This window comes from Panthera pardus, unplaced genomic scaffold (genome assembly GCF_024362965.1).
Source record: "Panthera pardus isolate Hobbes unplaced genomic scaffold, ASM2436296v1 HiC_scaffold_12, whole genome shotgun sequence".
NCBI classification, from domain to species: Eukaryota; Metazoa; Chordata; class Mammalia; order Carnivora; family Felidae; genus Panthera; species Panthera pardus.
In genome coordinates this window covers 1,095,378-1,110,514 of record NW_026526677.1, presented here as the reverse complement: position 1 = coordinate 1,110,514, position 15,137 = coordinate 1,095,378, and the positions used below count along the sequence as shown (strand labels likewise).

At 60.7% G+C, this 15,137-nt stretch overlaps 1 protein-coding gene and 1 long non-coding RNA gene across 4 annotated transcripts in view; one reads left to right on the top strand and one right to left on the bottom strand.

Moving 5' to 3' along the window:
- The window catches only part of MOB2 (MOB kinase activator 2), a 74,546-nt gene extending 65,797 nt beyond the window's left edge, over positions 1-8,749 (top strand). For all 3 annotated transcript variants that reach the window (XM_019437024.2, XM_019437023.2, XM_019437022.2), the window contains exons 3-5: positions 265-358; positions 6,809-6,933; positions 7,641-8,749. In XM_019437024.2, coding sequence (XP_019292569.2) covers positions 265-358; positions 6,809-6,933; positions 7,641-7,978 — 557 coding nt within the window. In that variant the 3' untranslated portion in view covers positions 7,979-8,749. The remainder of the gene's footprint in view (positions 1-264; positions 359-6,808; positions 6,934-7,640) is intronic.
- On the bottom strand, positions 8,352-15,050 carry LOC128776126 (uncharacterized). The gene is made up of 2 exons (XR_008421064.1): positions 10,768-15,050; positions 8,352-10,635 (listed from the first exon to the last, which is right to left on the bottom strand). It is a non-coding gene; the product is annotated as an uncharacterized LOC128776126 (long non-coding RNA).
- Between the last annotated feature and the right edge of the window lie 87 nt (positions 15,051-15,137).

The window sequence follows — 15,137 nt, the reverse complement described above, 5'->3', positions numbered from 1 at the left end:
GATTGTGTGCCTGCCCCTGAGGCAGAGCAGAGGGGGACTCAGCTCGATGGCCCCTGCCTGTCTGCCCAGCTTGGCACCGTCCAAGCAGACGCCCGAGCCCGCACGGCAGTGGCTGGTGGCCGGCTTCCAGGGCCGGTGCTGTGCGCTGGGACGTGTGTCTCTGGTCTGCGGTAGGTGCTGGCTGCCCCAGGGTCCAAGGAAAGGAGGCTGTTCCTCGTGGACGCGATGGTGGGTTTCACGCCTGCCCCTTCTCTTCTCTTACAGCCACCACGTTTTTCCACCACGTCAACCTGCAGTACAGCACCATCTCTGAGTTTTGCACAGGAGAGGCATGCCAGACGATGGCCGTGTGCAACACGTGAGTCGCTGCCTGGCTGCAGCTCAGACCCTGGACCCTCTCACTGCACCCGTGCAGGGTCTCCTGATGGCGTGGGGTCCTCCTCAACGACATCCTGGCCGGGGCTGCACCCCCTGTCGCTGTGGGGCAGGGACACCGGATGCAGAGCCCAGCCAGGGTGGGGCACTCGGCAGTGTGTGGTAGGGGGGTGTCCGCAGTACATGCCCGGCTTGGTTTCCTGAAATGTCAGAGCGTCATGAAGCTGCAGGCACTTCTCTGCTTTACTTAGTGGTCCAGTTGAAGGATGGCTCTTTTCTTTTTTGAGAGAGAGAAAGAGAGAGAGATCGTGCGCGCAAGTGAGATAGGGATGAGAGAATCTTAAGCAGGCTACGTGCTCAGTGCAGAGCCTGATGGGGGGCTCGCTCCGTGAGATCATGACCTGAGCTGAAATCAAGGGCCAGCCGCCCAACCAGTGGCCGCCCAGGCCCCCGAAGGACAGCTCCTCCTGAGAGCCCCTGCTCTGTGTGGAGGGGGTGACGGGGGACGGCGAGGGACTGGGCGCCTTCCTCACTGGCAGGTTTTGTGGGGCTGGGACGCCTTCTCCGTGAGTTTTCGGTGGGCCTGGGTGCTGGTCACTCTCTTCCGGAAGCGCGTGCACATTCGTGCCCTCAGCAGGGGGGCACCCCGCTGGACTTGCAGCAGCTCTGACTGGGGTGTGGGCGGGAGGGTCCCTGCACAGTGCGGGCTGGCCCCCTGACAGCAGAAGGGATGGAAGGGGCTTTGAACAAGAGGCCGGGTGTGCTGGGGCTCAGCCTAGGGCCGTTGGGACTGAGGACGAGCGCGGAAGCTCCTTTCTGACGCCTCCTTTTTGTTACCGGGGCTGCGGGTCAGGGGCCGATGCAAGCGTACATGAGCCGCTAGCCCCTGCTGGCGAACACACATTTGCTGTGCTGTCCTGAGCCCATCCTGCCGGCAGAGCTGCTGGCCAGGCTGCTGGGCACAGACCCAGCTCGGTCGTAGGCAGGCTGAGCTGGCTCCTAGCCCTGCCAGGCCCTGCTCTCGTGGCCCCAGCAGGTCACAGCTCAGGGCTGGGTCACATGGGAGCAAATGTAGACGATGTACACTCTCCGTTCTGTCACCCAGAAAGAGCCACCGACGGGAGCCCAGGCATTACATGTGTCCCCCCTGGCCACAGGCAAGGGCATCTCGGGGCAGGTGGGGCAGGTCGGCTTGAGGCAGGAGGACATCGATGTGGGAGGGAAGCGCCCTCGCTAGAGTGACGCCAGCGGCAGGTGCTGGAGGCGGGCGAGGACACTGCTCGAGAGCTGTGTGTGTGGTGTGCTCAGTAGGATGCTTGCTGGCTCGGCCTGACCAGGCAGCGTCAGAGGTGACCGGTAGGGTGGGCGGGTGGGGAAGCCGTTCCCCCCTGCCCCCGTGTGCCCTTTGGCATCACCGTGTTTGAGAAGAGACGCCTTGAGACGGCGTAGGGCTTGGTGTCGGGCAGGCCTGCGCCCGGATGTTGGCGCTGCTGTGTGAGACTGGGGATCTGGGGAATGTGAAGCCCACTTCTCTTCATTCTTCTCGACCTTCTGTGGCCTCCTTCACGGGGTTTTTACAGACTCACAGGACCTGGTGTGCTCTAGTGCCTTCCTAGCGGTTGTTTGATACCAAATTAGTTTCAGAGAAAAAGGCAGGTTTGCCAAAGGTCAGTCACCCCACAGAGCTGCTTGCTACCTCGGGACCGATCAGCACATCCACCTGGGTCCCGAGTGGGGCCGCGGCCTGTCTGCACCCTGCTGCTGCCCTAGGGATGGAGACCAGAGGGTAGTGTTGGAGTCTCAGAAGGCGAAGAGAAAGGGCTGGGTGGAGGGTGTATTTGAGGAGATAACGGCTGGGAGCTTTCCAAGCGTGGCCGACACAAACTTACAAATTCAGGAAGCTGAATGAAGTCCAAGTAGGACAAAAGAATCCACAGGCAGATGCATCATAACAAAATGGCCGAGAAGAGAAGGCCTTCGCAGAGCAGAGCCCGCGGCACCGCGCCTGCGGGGACATTGGCGGGTGCCTGTGCCTCTTGTCAGAAGCCTTGGGCCACAAGGAGGCTCCGCCACGTTTTTAAAGTGAGGAAAGGAGGTGAGAAAAAGTGAGAAAAGTGAGAAAAAGCAGGTGTCCCAGAGTCCTTCGGGCAAACCCGTCCTTCAGGAGTTCGGGTGAGGTACGGACCTTCCCCACACGGAGGAAGACCAACCCGCGCACAGCCGGCGCACCTGCTCCACGGGAGTTTCTGCGGGGGGTCCCAGGGCAAGGGGGCTGCGGCTGGGGACCAGCCCTCCGAGCTCCTGAAGCCACGCCTGTCTGATGGGCCAGATGGAGGGGCCCGCTGTGCTGAGAGCACAGCACAGAAAGCATGACTGAGTATGTAGTTCATACTCCTGTGAGCAGCCTCTATAGAAGTTGTGTAGATGACATAGCCAGATTCGTAACAGATGAACTGAAAGGAAATACTAAAACATAACCCAAAAGAAGGCACGAAAGAGGAAACAAGGGCGATGAGAAGCAAAGGGAATGAGCAGTAAACAAACGATGGCAGACTTAAATTCAGACTCAGCAGAGATTCTAGTGAGCGTCCGTGGTGCAGACATGCCGATCACTAGGCAGAGGTTGTGCCCAAGGGCCGTGCCCCTGGGCCCCCATCGGGGGCCTCAAATTACAGACCAGCCCGACCCCTGTGTGTGCACACATGCCTGTGACAAAATGTAATTTATGCGTGAGGCACAGAGTGTGACAACAATACCTGATAATAAAATGGGACCGTCATGACAGTGTCTTACAATGAGAGCTGCGTGAACGTGCTCGCTCTGTCTCTCAGCTTGTACCCACATTCTCCTTGTGATGGTGCGAGACGAAAAAGTGGCTGCGTAGGGAGAGGAAGTGAGGGGCCGGCGCGGGCATCGTGACGTGGCCTTGGGTCGCTTCTCTGCCTTCTGCCGCTGCGTGGGGAGCAGCAGCGTCTGCCTCTGGATGGTGGGTCACCGCGAGGGACTGACCCCACGGAAGGCGAAACCGCACGCCCCACTGTGTGAGAATGAGCCAACTGAACAGTGTTCACAGGAAACTCACTTTACTTCCAGTGACATCAGTAGATCACAACTAAAAGCACAGAGAAGATGTATCAGCAAAACACTAATGAGAGGAAAGCCGGAGTGTCTGTTAATCCCAGACACAGTAGGCCTCAGAGCAGAGTCAATGATGAGGTGTGAAGAAGTCTGCATATTTACAAAAGAGTCAATTCATCAAGGAGGATCGATCTTGAACGTGTATGCACCAGACAGCAGCGTTTCCCTAGAGGACGTGGACAGAACTGAGAGAAACGGACAAAACTCAGAGTAGGGGACTTCAGTGCTCCTGTCTTGGAGGCAGAGGGCTGGTAGACAGTAAGCCAGCGAGGTCACAGACTCACTGGCATTGCCAGCCAGCTGGACTGGATGGACTGGAGAGCATTTCACCCTCGGCAGCGCATTCTTCCCAAGCGCACACAGAATAGTCCCCAAAATAGATCACATCCTGGCTCACAAAACAACCCTTCGCAAACTTGAAAGAATCAGAATCGTGCTGAGTCAGTCATCTGATGTCATGGGGTTAAACTAGAATGAGTAACACTTGGAAATTAGCATGTTTCTAAATAATCCGTGGATCGAAGAGGAAGTCTCAGAATTAGAAATGTATTAAACGGAACACAAACGAAAGCGCACCGGACTTGAGGGGACACAGCTACAGCCATGCCTAGAGGGACAGTTGTGGGTACGCGCTTACTTTAGGAGAAGGATCTCAAGTCAGTACCCTAAGCTCCCATATTAAGAAACTAGAAAAAGAAGAGCAAAATAAACCCCAATTGAGCAGAAGAAAGGAAGTAACAGAAACGATCAAAAGTGATTTCTGAAAACAGGAAAATCGATGAAACCAGAAGCCAGTTTCTTAAAAAGATCAATAAAATTGATAAACCTTTAGCAAGATTGACAAAGAGAAAGGTGCAGATTATCAATATAAGCAGTGAAGGGGGTGTCAGCATAAACTCAGCAGATATTAAACATCACAAATTCTTACGGCATAAATATGATAGTTTTCCTGACGGCTCCGGAAACAGCCAAGTGCTTCGGGGTACACTCGGGTGTGTACGCTGCAAAGTGCCCGGTCCCGGTGAGCGCGGTCACAGGCCTGCGCCAGTGGCAGGCGTGCCGCGCTGTGGGCCGGGAGGCTTGACGAGCTCCAACGGGGAGCTCTCTCAGCCCGCCCTGTTCGTTTGTCGTCGGAGCCCCAGCGGAGCTGTCGTGGGTGCCGATGAGCTGGCTGAGACACGTGGAGGGGCGCAGCCGCTGGCGCAGCGACAACGGTTTTGGGGAAAGAGCAGGAAGGCCGGAAGGATCCCACCACCCAGTTGTAATCGCTGTAAGGCCACGGCACCGAAGACACACGGTGTGGCAGAGGAGCAGACGCACAGGTCAAGGGGACAGCCGAGTCCAGACGTAGACCCACGCAGATGTGGGCCTTTGATTCTTGACAAAGATGCAAAAGAAATTTGGTGCAGAAGGGATAGTCTTTTCAACCAAAGCTGTTGGAAAAAACAGTCATCTGTGGGGGGTGGGGGAGTGAATCTTGACCCAAACCCGGCACTCCATGCCAAAAGCAACTCCAAATGATTCTAAATCGTAAAACTATGAAACTTTTGAATGAGAGTGAGGAAATCTTCATGACGTACCATCAGGTGAAGAGCTCTTGGCTGTGACACAAGGCATGGTCGTTAATGAAACAGAATCAGCAAACTGAGCATAACATGTAGAGCTTTTGCTCAGAGAAGGACGCCATCACAAGGAGGAAAAGACAAACCACAGACTACGTACCCAAGAAGGGACTCGGCCCAGAACGTGTGAAGAAGCCTCACAACTCGTCTGTGGGAAAACAGCCTGGTCACCGGTGGGCCCGGGCCTGGACACACAGGCCAGCAGAGAAGACACAGGAGAGCAGATGAGCCCCTCAAGCAGCAGGTGGATGGGGATTCAGAAGTCACAGCCCGCGTTGGCGGGCCCAGCGCTGGCGACACTGTGTGCGGCAGGGCCGCAGAGGGACACGGAAGCCAGTCCGGGAGTGGTTTCGCGGCTCCTTCGGAAGGGGCGCTTCCCCTTGCCTGGGCCCGGCAGTTCCGGTCCCGAGTGTCCGCCTTAGACAAGTGAGAGCTTGTGCTCCCATAGGAACCTGTCCTGGAGTGCGTGTCGCAGCCTGAACCGTCATCGCCCCGAGCCGGGGACAAGCCGGTGCCTGAGCGGGTGAGTGGCTGGACACACCAGCACTTCCACACAGGAGCACGTCTCAGCGTAAGAAGGAAGGGGCTGCAGATGTGCGCACGGACGTGGCCGGGTCACCCCCCAGCTCAGGATGCCATGTGGCGTCCCCGGGGGACATCGCTGGTGTGCGGGGGGGGGACTGACCAGGGGCCGTGGCAGGAGGGCAGCATGAGCTGTGTCCGGCTCATGTGGGAAGCACCCGGCCGTCCGCATGGGTGAGGAGCACGGGACCACATGCCACCAGGTCATCTTTCCTGCGTGATGATTTAAAATGAAAACAAACAAGAGGAACGTCCGAAACGGAGCATCTCATCTTCCTTGGTTCCAGACGGGGCAGTCCTCGTCATCCCTCAGGAGCCAGTGTCTCGGGGCTGCATGTTGTGGGGACCTGTTTCCCAGTTTCTGGGGTCAGCTGTGTTCTCCGATGCCGGCACCTGTGGCCAGGTGCACCTGCCATCACGTGGGGGGCGGGGGGGGGGGTGGGGAATGGGTGGAGCAGGTGTCTGTGCTGCTGCCCACGCACTGGGCCTTGTCCTCCGGATCTCACTGCAGACCTGGGCCTCAGCCTGGCTGCTAGAGGCTGGGCTCCACTTCCTGGCACAGGGACCCCACAGGCTGTCCAGACTGACACAGAAAAGGGCTTTGTGTGGGTGTCCTCAGGTGCTCCGATGCACCCGCACTGACGCCTGGGCAGACAGGAGAGGGGTGAGGCAGAGCCACCTTGTGGTGAGGAGGGCGCCAGGGCGGGCGTTCTAACCGACGGCAGGGCCTTGCAGGAGTTTCCCTTCCTGGGGGAAAACAGGGAGCTTTTCCAGCTTCCGAGGGCTTCGTCTTGACCAGCTCCCCTGCCTGTTCACGTTCTTGGGCCTTGTGGGGCACACGGCACCAGGCGCTCATGCAGCCTGGCCTCCCTGCAGGTACCGGGGAGTGCCACCTTACACCCCGGTCACAGCCCAGACCTTCCACCTCCGAGTGGGTGGCTCTGGTGCCGAGTGGCAGCCGGGGCCGAGTCCCCTTCCCCATCGAGGGCTGGCCTCCTCCCAGGGCCTGTCCATTAGCAAGGGGGCTGTGGCCGGGGGTGGGGCCTGCGTGTCTGTGGTGATGCCGTGACTGGCCTTCTCTGTCCCCACAGACAGTACTACTGGTACGATGAGCGGGGGAAGAAGGTCAAGTGCACCGCTCCCCAGTACGTCGACTTTGTCATGAGCTCTGTGCAGAAGCTGGTGACTGATGAGGACGTGTTCCCCACGAAATACGGTACGTCCCTCCCCTGGTGCTGGGTGCCCCTCCCTGCTAGGCAGGGGACACAGAGCCAGACCTATCGGGAGGGGGCAGCCGTGTGACTGGGGCTGTAAAGCCAGGCAGGTGCCCTCTGGAAGGGGTCAGCTCGGCCTGGGTCGAGACCCCCATCCCCACCCCAGGCTCTGGGACCCGTGGCTTCTGCCACCCCCTCCACCCCCCGTGTGCTGGGGCCATGGCAGTCCCCCTTACTTGGGGCCTGCCAGCCGAGGAGCGGTGGTTGTGGCGGGGGCTTCAGGCCAGTACAGAGCTGCCAGAGGGTCCCGTGCATCTTGGTTCCTGTCATCCTCCGTGGCCCCGGCCCCATCGAGGGCCCCGAGAGCATCCATCACGGAAGCACACGTAATCCCAGGGCCAGGGCCAGGCTGAGGGTGGCCTGAGGCAGGCCCCTCGATGCAGAGGCAGCCGGTACAGAGCAGTAGGCACCTGCTGCATCAGTAGGCACGCAGCTCCGGGAGCCAGGCCCGGGGCGACAGGTCACTGGAGCGCCTGCCGATGGGGGGAAGGTGGGAGGTAGGGGGGGCCCTCCAGACGGCTCCTGCACAGCCGGTACCCCCACCCCCACCCCCACCCCAGCCAGCTCCTTCCAGACTGGTGGGAGCTCGGCCGGACGTGGCCCACCGAGCGGAGTGCCGGTGACGTGACGTCGTGGGCTCTCTCCCCAGGCAGGGAATTCCCCAGCTCCTTCGAGTCTCTGGTGAAGAAGATCTGCAAGTACCTGTTCCACGTGCTGGCGCACATCTACTGGTCCCACTTCAAGGAGACCCTGGCCCTCGAGCTGCACGGACACTTGAACACACTCTACGTCCACTTCATCCTCTTTGCCAGGGAGTTCAACCTGCTCGACCCCAAAGACACCGCCGTCATGGACGACCTCACGGAGGTGCTGTGCAGCGGCGGCGGCGGCGGCGGCGGCGGGGGCCGCGGCGGGGGCGGGGCCGGCGGCGGGGGCGGGGCCGGCGGCGGGGGCGCGGGGGCACAGAACCACGTGAAGGAGAGGTGAGCCCCCGGCCGGACAGGCGTGCACGTGTGCAGAGAGACGGTGGTCCGTGTGCCTGCGTGTGCGCGCACACGTCCCGGGCGCGCTCGGCGGGAGGTCTGAGAGGCTGACGCCGCCCCCCTGCCCGGCCCCGGGCGCGCCGAGCGCGCGGGCTCCCCGGACGCCGGCAGGCCGCGCGTCGGACTGGCCCCCGCCGGGGCTGTCCTGTCGGATGGATGAGTGCCGCTTGTCAAGAAGGACCCTCGGATTTCATTCGTTCGCTCGACAGCGTTTATGGGACTGCCGGTCTGAGTTTCCTTCTCCTGTGGGGCTTTCCTTTCCTTGGTCTTCCGTGTGGCGCCTGCCCCCGCCTCCCCTGAGGGCTCTGCTCTTTTGAGAGAAACACACCAGTGAGAGCTGGGGCTCCTTCCCAGGAGGGACTCTGGCTCGCTTTGGTTTGTCATCAGGGTGGGGTTATTCTAGAGATTCCGCCCCATCCCCCCCCTCAGACCTCCCTCTCCTGGCCTTGCTTGGATCTTGGCTGTTGGCGGCTCAGAGCAGGTGGGGTAGGGTGGGCGTGGCTGGGGGTGCCCCACAGGGGCCCTGACCCTGTGGCCATGTCCCCCTCTCCTGCCCCTGCTGCCCACGAGGGCCCCTGGACTAGCTGGGCCTAGGACCGAGGTGCCTGGGCGGACGGACGGCCTGTGTGGAGAAGCGGCTGTTGGCGGAAGGCTGGGTGTCCCTGCTCCGCTCACCTGTTCGGTCGGTCGTAATAAAAAGAATTCTCTCAGGTCAGCGCCTGTGTGTATCCTCGGCGTCTCGATGACCCTTGCTGAGAGTGCCAGGGCTGGTGCCAGACTGAAGGTGGCCTGCCTCCCGCCCCCTCGTGTGGTCTCTGCGCACCCCAGGCTGGGCTCTTCCTGCCAGGGCCAACCACAGGCTCCCCTGCTGACCTGTGTCCACAGCCTGGGCTTGCAGGACCTCGGGAAGCTGGGGGTGTGGGGGTCATGCCTTGTCTCCGGGGGGGGCGGGGGCTTGATCTCTCGTGCTGTGCCTTCCCGTGCAGGTGGCAGGGACCCCAGAGTGTGCTCTGGAGTGGGGGGGGGGGGGCTTCCTGGCCAGCCTGGCCCCGGGGGCTCTGCTGCAAGGGCTAGCGCTGGCCTGGCAGTGTGGTCCAAGGGGTGAGCTTAGGGGAGAGCTCCGGAGTGGGATGAATGCAGGGGCAAGGCCGGACTTGGGGAGCAGAAGGGGAGGGGGTACCTGAACCCTGGAGTCGGTCTAGGTACTGTGTGGGCAGAGGAGAGAGTAGAGGGCGCCGTGCCCTGACATCTGGCCTGGGGACTGCCTTCTCTGGCTGTTGACGGCTGTCCTGTTCCTTCCCCCAACACCCCGTACACGGTGGGAGTCATGGTCTCTGCGTGTGAGTGTACGTGTGTGACACCTGCATCTGCAGAAAGCTGTCCAGGACACACATGGTCCGTGTAGCTCTGACTCAGGAAAGAGCTGTGGGATCCGTGGGCACAGCACTGGCACAGGACCTCAGAAAGTCTACCCAGGAAGGGACAGGCAGCCAGGATGAGGAGCAGGCTGCACGCCTCCTGAGGGTGAGGGCAGTGCCCTGTGCTCTCCTCCAGCTGGCTGGCTCTTTGCTGCAAGAGCCAGAACATCCTGGCCCGCTTAAGCCTCGGGGAAGCCTTCTCGCCTCTGCATTGGTTCCTTGGCCCGCACGGCAAGTGGCTGCGTGCGGCGCTCCCGGGGCAGCTGGGCTCCGTGCTGAGGACTCAGCTTTCGGTGGGTGCACCGGGAGTGGAGTCCCCACTCTGCCCCGACAGGCCGCTCGCTTACCCGCCCACACCCCGTTGTTAGCTCTGTCCCGGAAAGCGAGAAACCACACAGGACTCCGTATCAGTGGAGGGAGAGGCTCGATGAAGGGGAGAGAAAGGGCCCTGAGTCAGAGTGCAGCACCTCGAGAAGCTGGAAGAGGAAGAAAACGTTTTCTCCCCCTTGAGCCTCAGAAAGAAGCAGCTGTGCTGACATCGGATTGTCGTCCGGTAGGGACCATCTTGGACTTCTGTCTTCCAGAGCTGCGACGTAAGTCACTAGGTTTGTGGTAAGCAGGCACAGCGGGGACAGGAAATAAATGCAGATTTCGGTCCCGGGGTGGGGTGCCACTGCAGCAAACACATCAAATTTAGAAGTGGCCTTGGGGTGCGGCAGTGGCAGAGGCTGGAAGGATTTTGAGGGGCACGGTAGAAAAAGCCTCGGTTTTCTGAAGCAAGACGATTGGTAGGAGGGGGCCCGGACATTGATGTGTCCCCTACCAAAGACCCAGGAGTAAATGAGGGGCGCCACGGAGGAATCCTGGTGAGTTCACCTTGAGGACTGCCCGGAGCCAGCGCGAGCGTCTGTCGGCAGAAGCAGGGATGTGGGGCGCTGCCGGTGAGGGCCCAGAACAGCGAGGCCCATGTCAGCGGGAACGGAGGCTGGATGTGCAGCATTACCTCGTGGAAAGCTCCGCCGAGTTCTGCCCCTCGGTTGTAGGAAAGCAGGACTTGGGAGCAGTCCGCGTGGATGTTTAGCCAAGAAGGTTTCCAAGCAAAGTGTAGCTGCGCAGCGTCGTTTCCTGCTGCTCTGCTGCTCGTGGCGACACGGGGGAGGAGAGTCAGACGGAAGGCAGAGCTCTTGAACCAAAAGGACCTGGCACTTGATGGTTTGGGAACTTAGCCGAGCCAAAGGACGGCAGGTTCATGGTCAGAGACAGTGTGCTCTAGAGAACAAGTCGAGGGCGCAGCTGGACAGCCTTTGGTTAATACCTGGGCAAGATGAGTAAGGTCAGAGCGTTCAGTCCTGCGGAGGGCACTCGGAGGAGATTGTACGCATGACCGACAGACGCCTCCTTCCTCTCGGCAAAAGCCAAAACAGAAGAGAAGATTTTTTTGGAAGGATCTGGAGGCGCCTCTCGTCTTGTGGAGCAAATCCCCATGGCGTACACAGGAGACCCATGCCGTGCTTGAGAACCTCACGCATCAGAAACCCTGCCAGATGGGATGAGGGCGCATAGGGAGGAGGGAATCAGGCCCCGTGGGCAGGAGACACGGGGGAACGGGGAACCGGCAGCTGCTGGGCTGCCTTTCCTGAAAGAAAGCGTGGCCTGCAGGGGGAGCTGTGAGCCCAGAGGGGAGAGCCTTGAGCCACAAAGTTATTCCCAGGCCTTGCCAGCACCTCGTGGGGTTTGCCTGGCTGGGCCCAGTGATGCCCACTTCCTTCCGCTGTCTCCCCTTCCACTTGTCTTCCCCCTTGGGGATGGAAATGTCCTGTGCCTGCCCCACCTTTGTATTCTGGAAGGAGGTAGCATTTCCAGTGTCAAAGATGGCACGTGGAAAGGGGTTTTGCACTGGGATGGATCATGCAAGTCTCACCCATACCTGACTGAGTGACTTAGGTGACGTTTGGGGCTTGACTTGATGCTGTTGAGAGTTTGGGGGACCTCAAAGTTTGGGGTGAGTAATTTTCCATGTGAGGTGGTTGTGCTAGAGAGCCGTCTGCAGGGGGCAGAAGGAGGTCGGTCTCCTCCAAACGTCCATACCCTAGTCCCCGGGATTTGTGAGCATGTTACCTGCACAGCAAAAGGGGTTAAAGTTGCAGACGGAGTGAAGTTGCTAATAAGCTTAACTTGAGATGCGGAGATTGTCTGGGCCCAGTGTCATCACAGGATTCCTTAAAACCGGGGGAGGGGGCAGAAGAAGGGGAACCAGAGCCGGAAGGCGGGACGAGGGCTTGGCCTGGTGCCCCTGCCTTGAGGGTGGAGGAGGGCGCTCCGCAAGGGATGCAGGTGCCTCCGGAAGCCGGGAAGGACCAGGAAACAGATTCTCCTGCAGAACCTCCAGAAGCAGCCAGCCCTGGCAAGGCCGCGATTGTAGCCCAGTGAGACCCGCTTCTTGACCTGCAGAACTTGGTAACGATCGGCGTTGTAAGTTTGTGCTCACTTGTTCCGGCAGGTGGGAAACTGGTACGTCTGGAAGGTGGGCCATGGAGCTCTTGGAGGGTCATTTTGAGGGCACACAGAGATGGCCTCTGAAGGCACTTAGCCCAGGGCCCGACACCCAGGATGAGCTGGACAGACAGCAGCATAGACTGCCATCCCACCTGAGCCCCAGGCGGGCGCACTGCCCGGGTCAGAGGTGCCCCCTCCCTCGCCTCCGTCCGTCCCAGCTGCCTTTCTCCTCCAGCCGGCATCGCTGCCCTGATGCTCACCGCCGGTTCTCTCTCTTCCTGTCACTGGTCATCTCCTCCGCTCCCTGCTAACCTCCAGCCCTTGATGAATCACACCGGCAGAAATTCGACTTGATGGTGGGGAGTGGGGTGGATCCAGGAAGGGGAAGCATGGGGGTGGGGGGAGGGGACAAGCCCCAGGGTGGGGCCGGTAGCCCGGGGCGAGGGCAGAGGGGAGTGGGCACTGAGCTGCAGGGCGAGGGAGAGGCGGAGCCACTGGCCAGGGCTGGGCCGCTGCTGGTAGTGAGCTCCCTGGCGTGGGAGATGTGTGAGCAGGGATGCTGTAGCACCCTTCCCTGAAGCTGGGTTGCGGGACTTTGAGGGTGCGCCCCCCTCTCCAAGCTCTGAGGCCTCAGGACACCAGCAGTCGCTCTGTCTCACAGCTCAGGAGCCTGTGGGGCCCTCTGCCTCCACTGTCAGCTGACAGCACGCACGGTCTAGGGCAGGCTCTGAGCAGAGCAGAGCACATCCTCCTCACGGGCCTCCACCCTGCCTCTGCCACCTGCTGGCACTCAGAGCTCCTGGGGTGGGGGTGGGGGGGGGCGGGGCATGTGTCTGTTCACTGGGGCCGCAGGCCAGCAATGGCTGGCCCCCAACGTGTGTCAGTGCCTGAGAACCGACAGTCCTGAGAGACCGTCCTCTTACCAGGTGCCAGATCCACCACCGTCTCCCTTTTGGTGTTAAGTCCCCGTTTCAGTTTGTACCTTACAGAAATAGTGTGGGGACCGTCTGGCTTACTGCTCAGTGTAAGTGCTCAGGGCAGTGTCTCTTGCATAGCAGGTTCCTTATATACACTTTATATTAGTAAATATTAATACTAACAGTCTTTGGCTTCGCTTGCCTTGGTTTCTGTTTCTTACAACCAAGAGGGAGCTTGGCGTCAGAAGGGGGGTGGCATGACGAAGGGGTGCGGTGGGCAGGCGGCAGGCGTGCTGTGATACTCAGGATTCCCGTCACGTGGCCCGCTACGGCTGACACTCTGCAGTGTTCAGAGGGCCAAGTAGAGGAGGATGAGGTCTGTGCATCGCCGCTCATTGGGTAAAGCGGTTGCAGAACCACCGGTCAGGGAAACTGCTCCCGCGGCCGGCAGCCCAGGCCCCCGGGAGCTCTGTGGTCATGCCCAGCTGACCTGTTGCAACTGAAGCCCCTCCTTCAGCCTGTTTCTGAGCTGCGGCTAACGGGACACCGTGCAGCTCAGTGACTGCAGTGGAGCCTGTCCCTCAGCCCTTCGGAAGTACCTTCTGGGCGCCTACCCCCCTCAGAGGCACGGTGCTGTTCCAGGGCCAGCACAGGAGCAGCCCACCCAGCTCCGCAACCCCAGGTTCTTTCTCACGTCCAGGGCCTTGAGCCGAGCTGGAGGCCGTCGTTCTGGCAGAGGCGCCCGGGGCCTTGGCAGCACTCTGCTCCAGCAAGATGGCACAGGGCGTAGGAGCGTGGGCTCCGGGGCTGGCCCCGCTCACCAGGGGCCACGTGGCCACCTCGGGGAGTGGTTTTGTCACACGGAGGTAGGGGGCGGCTACAGGCATCTAGCAGGGGGAGAGCAGAGACAGTGTTGATGTTCTGTAGAATGCAGGTCAGCCCCCGCCGCCACAGAGGACCACCCGGCCCCAAATGTCAGTGCCGTGGCGGCCGGATCCTGCTGTGGAGACAGCTGGGTGTAGTCAGGCCCTGCCACGAAGCCACGTGCCCACGCTGTGCCTGATCTTCACATACAGGGAGAGGGTGCCTGTGTGGGAGGCCTGGGAGGGCTCCGTGGGCGTCGTGGTCTCTGTTCGGACCGCTCGTCGGGGACCACTCCTCGCCCATTCTCAGGGCTCTGTGGTAGACTCCCAAGTGCTCCTGCACGACCTGGGGCTGGGCAGCCCTGGAGCTGGTGGGGGATGGATGGCCGGTGCGTGGTCATGGTGCCCATGTGGCTGACAGGCGTGGTGGGCACGGCTCGGGCCACTCCCCTCCGCGGAAGAGGCCAGCCCAGGTTTTCGCGGGGCTGCCAGCCAGCAGCCTTCGCCCATCACTTCCAGGGCTGCGGGTCATGGCACTCCATCTGCCCCTTACAAGAGAGGAGCGAAAAGAAGGTTCATCCTCCAGGTGCCAGGGTGACCCCATGGGGTCAGGGGTTGGCAGTAGAGCTGCAGCGGCAGGGCGGGGCTCCACGTCAGCCGCAGGCGCGCTTCCCTGTGCCCCTGGGCCTCCCCTGCCCCCAGCCCAGCACAGCCTGTGGGGGCAGTCCCCAACTCCGCACAGGAGGCTGGCCTCTTTGTCTGGAGCGTCCACACCCGGCAGAGCCCAGAGAAATGCACGTGGGGGACAAGAGCTGGACCCGGTTGTCCCACATCCCTGCCCCACCCCCGCCTGGACGGAGACTGGCGTCGGGTATTTTTACTGAAGGAATTTATTGTTCCAGAACTAAGGTTGCTCACAGTTATTTGACAGGGGATACACGGGGTGGGGCTTGTTCGTTTCCGTGACGTCTGCGTGTGTCCCGAGTACAAAAGAGGAAGGCTAACAAGAGGTATTGCTTTCGGTGTCTTCTGTCTCTGGAGAAGCCCCTCCCGCTTGTACCGCGTGGCTTATGCTGTTATAGGTGTTTAATTGTTTCTTATGTATTGAAATCCCAGCCTGTGGTGGGGGGGGGGGGGGGTCAATGTAACAGAAGCATTAAAAGCTGTCCACGATGGGAGGGGGGCAGGGCGGGCGGGGAGGCGGAAGACACACCAAAAGCAAAGTGGACTCGTTACAGCGAAGGCATGCAATCAAAACCTGCCATCCTGGCCCGCCGCTGGCCTGGTGCCTCCCAACAGCAGCCAGGCCCCCCCCCCCCCACACACACACTCTCAACACCACGGGGGCCTGTGCCACCCTGGAGGGACCGGGCCCACCAACAGAAACAGGCAGAAGCTGGGGACAGGGA